General features: G+C 38.2%; 1 protein-coding gene across 1 annotated transcript in view; it reads right to left on the bottom strand.

The window, feature by feature from the left end:
* TMF1 (TATA element modulatory factor 1) overlaps positions 1–3,303 on the bottom strand; it is a 50,040-nt gene that overhangs the window by 5,699 nt on the left and 41,038 nt on the right. Inside the window, exon 16 of the mRNA XM_004702421.2 lies at positions 316–441. Within this exon, the coding sequence (XP_004702478.1) occupies positions 316–441 (126 nt within the window). The remainder of the gene's footprint in view (positions 1–315; positions 442–3,303) is intronic.

Here is a 3,303-nt window from a genome sequence, read left to right as displayed (position 1 = left end):
AGTGAGAGAGTCGATCTCTAATGCTTTTATGTGACAAGCACTTCACTTAGAATGATCAATGTGATAAGAAAAATAAAAAGACTTATCCTAAAAGCTCTTTAATCATACATTAAAACTCTAGTTACTTTAAACAGCCCATTTTGGGGGCTAGCAGCCAAGCAATGGACAGCTCCACATGGCTCCTATCAGTATAAATATTAACACACTGATTTTCAAAGAAATCATTAAAAACTTACTTTTAGTAAATAAAAACATGGCATTTACCTAACAAAATTTACAATATTTTACACTCACTTCTGAGTGAGGAACACTTACTCTTAGCTGAGTTCGAAGTTTGGGTATCTCCTTCACTTTCTCTTCAAGGTCATCATTTTGATTTGTTAACTTAACTAGCTCTTCAGCCATTATCGCTCGGGTTTTTTCCAGATTGCTAATTTCTAGCTGTAGAATATTACCAGAAAAGTGCCTAAGTCAAATGTATCTTGCTTAGTTTTCCTGCTAATATAAGCACATTTACTGTTATTTTTCAAAAATGTTTGACTTCACTTTTGAGTATCAGTTTAACACTGTAAACAAGTAAAACTATTTTTTAGGCAAAACATGTTAATGTTTCTCATTGCCATTAAGATTTCTTCCTTTCAAAATTTTTATTTATTGTAATTATTGAGAATATACACAGCATATCATGTCCCAGTTCAACCGTTTCTCCCTGTACCGTTCAGTGCCACCGAGTACACGTTCACGTACACGTTCACAAGTTATCCCTTCACCAGGACTGCCCTACAGTTCTGCTCAGATGCTGGTGCCACTCTGACCCATATACTTCCCGCCACCCTGACGCAGTGACCTTCTACAGTCTCTAAGACAGGTGGTAAAAGTGCATAGAGCTTAAAAGGCATACACACGAATGAGTACAATTTGAATAAAACTGATGAACTGTGTCAATGTCAAATTACAGTTGTCATATTGTACCACAGTTCTGCAAAATGTTACCATTGGGAGAACGGCAAAGTATACAAGGGTTTTTCCCATTATTTACAACTGCATGTGAATTTACATTTGTTTCAACTTAAATAGTAATATTCTGAGATTGAACCAAGGCAAGCATTTTCATCATCTTTCTTTTTTTGGGGGGTGGAAGGGCAGGAGGGAGTTTTTTAGGTTTTATTGAGAGGGTTGGGGAGCACCACTACAGGGAATGTCCACTCTAATCGTCCCGGGCTGGTTTGTTAAATCACATTCTTTCTTCACGATTGTATACCTAATAATAAACCAATACCATTGAATCCATTCTAACTCACCAGCTCCATATGATGTTCCGAACCTGTACATCCTCATGGAGAACACACAATCTTTCTTCCAAAGACAGGCTGATGGTTTGAACTGCTGACCTAGCAGTTAGCCATCCAGTGCTAGGAGGACTCTTTTTGATCTCATACAAATAGTTCTCATAAGAGTATAATGCACAAAAGACATTTTTGTATTATTGTTTATGCTCACCTATTATTTAAGACTCCACTAGGATGTTTTTGGCACCAGGTTTAAAGATTGTCTTAGGGCAACAGTTTTACCCTTCATAGCTCCAGAAGGTTTGAATTCCATGAGAATTTGGAATTCCGTGATGTGATGCATTTCCCTCTTTTGATCGGGGTGCTTATAAAGAATTTTTAATCAAAATGTACAGTAATAGTAGCTGGATATCATCCAGTTCTTTTGATATCAGGGTAAAGATGGCAGCTGTTCATGTAGGCAATTAGCCACACATTCCATGTCCTTCACCTGTCCCTTTTTTTTTCTCCTCGGTTGATGCAGGAAAACAGACCGATTGTGCCTTACATGGCCGATTTCAAGCTTTTAAAACTCCAGGCTCCACCAACAAATTAGAAGACACCCATAATTATATATGGGTGTATTTCATCTCAACACCTCGTGAAGAGATACGCTAAACACATACAAGGCTAATTAGCTGGGGTGTCCTGAGAAACCATGGCCCGAACCCTCCAAACCCAGAGACCAAACCCTATGAAATGTCTGATTGCACATAAGCAGCCTCATCAGCTACGTTTTATACTTTCTGTTATTGCTGTAAATATTTTAATCAATACAATTTTTGCAGGTGTACAATTTATTGACAGCAATTACAATGATCAACTTGGCAACCTGATCCTTAATCAATGTTGTATTTCCAGTACCTTTAACGTTCCTCTCCCCCTCCATCTTACCCCTGGCAACCACTAATAAACGTTGATTGCCTTTTTAAGTCTTTCTTATATTAGTGGGATCAGACAATATTTGTCCTCTTGTGATTGACTGAGTGATTTAGCTCACACAGCCTGTCTTCCAGACCCAACTATATGTAGCATGTATTAAGAAATTATTTCTATTATGGGCTGAGTACTAACTATCTCATTGTACATAGGTACTATTCATCTGTAATGGGCATTTAAATTGTTTCCACTTTTGACTATTGTGAATAATAGTACAATGAACATCGATTATTCAAGTCTCTGATTTCAAACCTTTGGGGGTATGTATCTAGGTATGCAATTGTTGAATCATATGCGAGTTCTATTTTCAGTTTAGTTTTTTTTTAAGGATGATCATATTGTTTTCTACAATGGCTACAACTACTTTGCATTCCATCAAAGGGTTTCAATTTCCCCAACTTCCTCACTAACATTTGTTATTTTTTGATTAAATACTTTAACTGGGGGCTCGTACATCTCATACCCCAATCCATCCATCCATCTATCCATTGTGTCAAGAACATTTGCATGTATCTGCCACCATAATTTTCAAAGCATTTTCTTTCTACTTGAGCCCTTGATATCAGCTCTTTATTTTCCCCCTCCTTCCCCCACCTGCCCTCTCTCCTGAACCCATAGATTATTATTTTCATATCTTACATCGTCCTCTGTCACCTTTCACATACTTTTCCATAGTTTGTCCCCCTGGGAGGGGGTTATATCTTTATCCTTGTGATCGATTCCCCCTTTTACCTCCTACCTTACCCTAATCCTCCTGTTACCTCTATTCTCATTGCTGGCCCTGAGGAGTTTATCTATCCTGGATTCCCTGTTTGCGGACTCTTATCCGTAGCAATGTGCATGTTCTGGTTTAATCCGATTTGTAAGGTAGAATTGAGGTCATGATAGTGGGGAGAAGAAAGCATTAAAAAACTAGAGGAAAGTTGTATTTAATCGGTGCTATACTGCACCCTGACTGGCTCATCTCTTCCTTATGACCCTTCTGTGAGGGGATGTCCAATTGTCTACACATGGGTTTTGGGTCTCCACTCCATGC

Source organism: Echinops telfairi, unplaced genomic scaffold, assembly GCF_000313985.2.
Source record: "Echinops telfairi isolate 266 unplaced genomic scaffold, ASM31398v2 ScPeMD7_31;HRSCAF=116, whole genome shotgun sequence".
Classification (NCBI taxonomy): Eukaryota; Metazoa; Chordata; class Mammalia; order Afrosoricida; family Tenrecidae; genus Echinops; species Echinops telfairi.
Note: the sequence above shows the minus strand (reverse complement) of the source record. Positions and strands in the feature narration are given on the sequence as shown.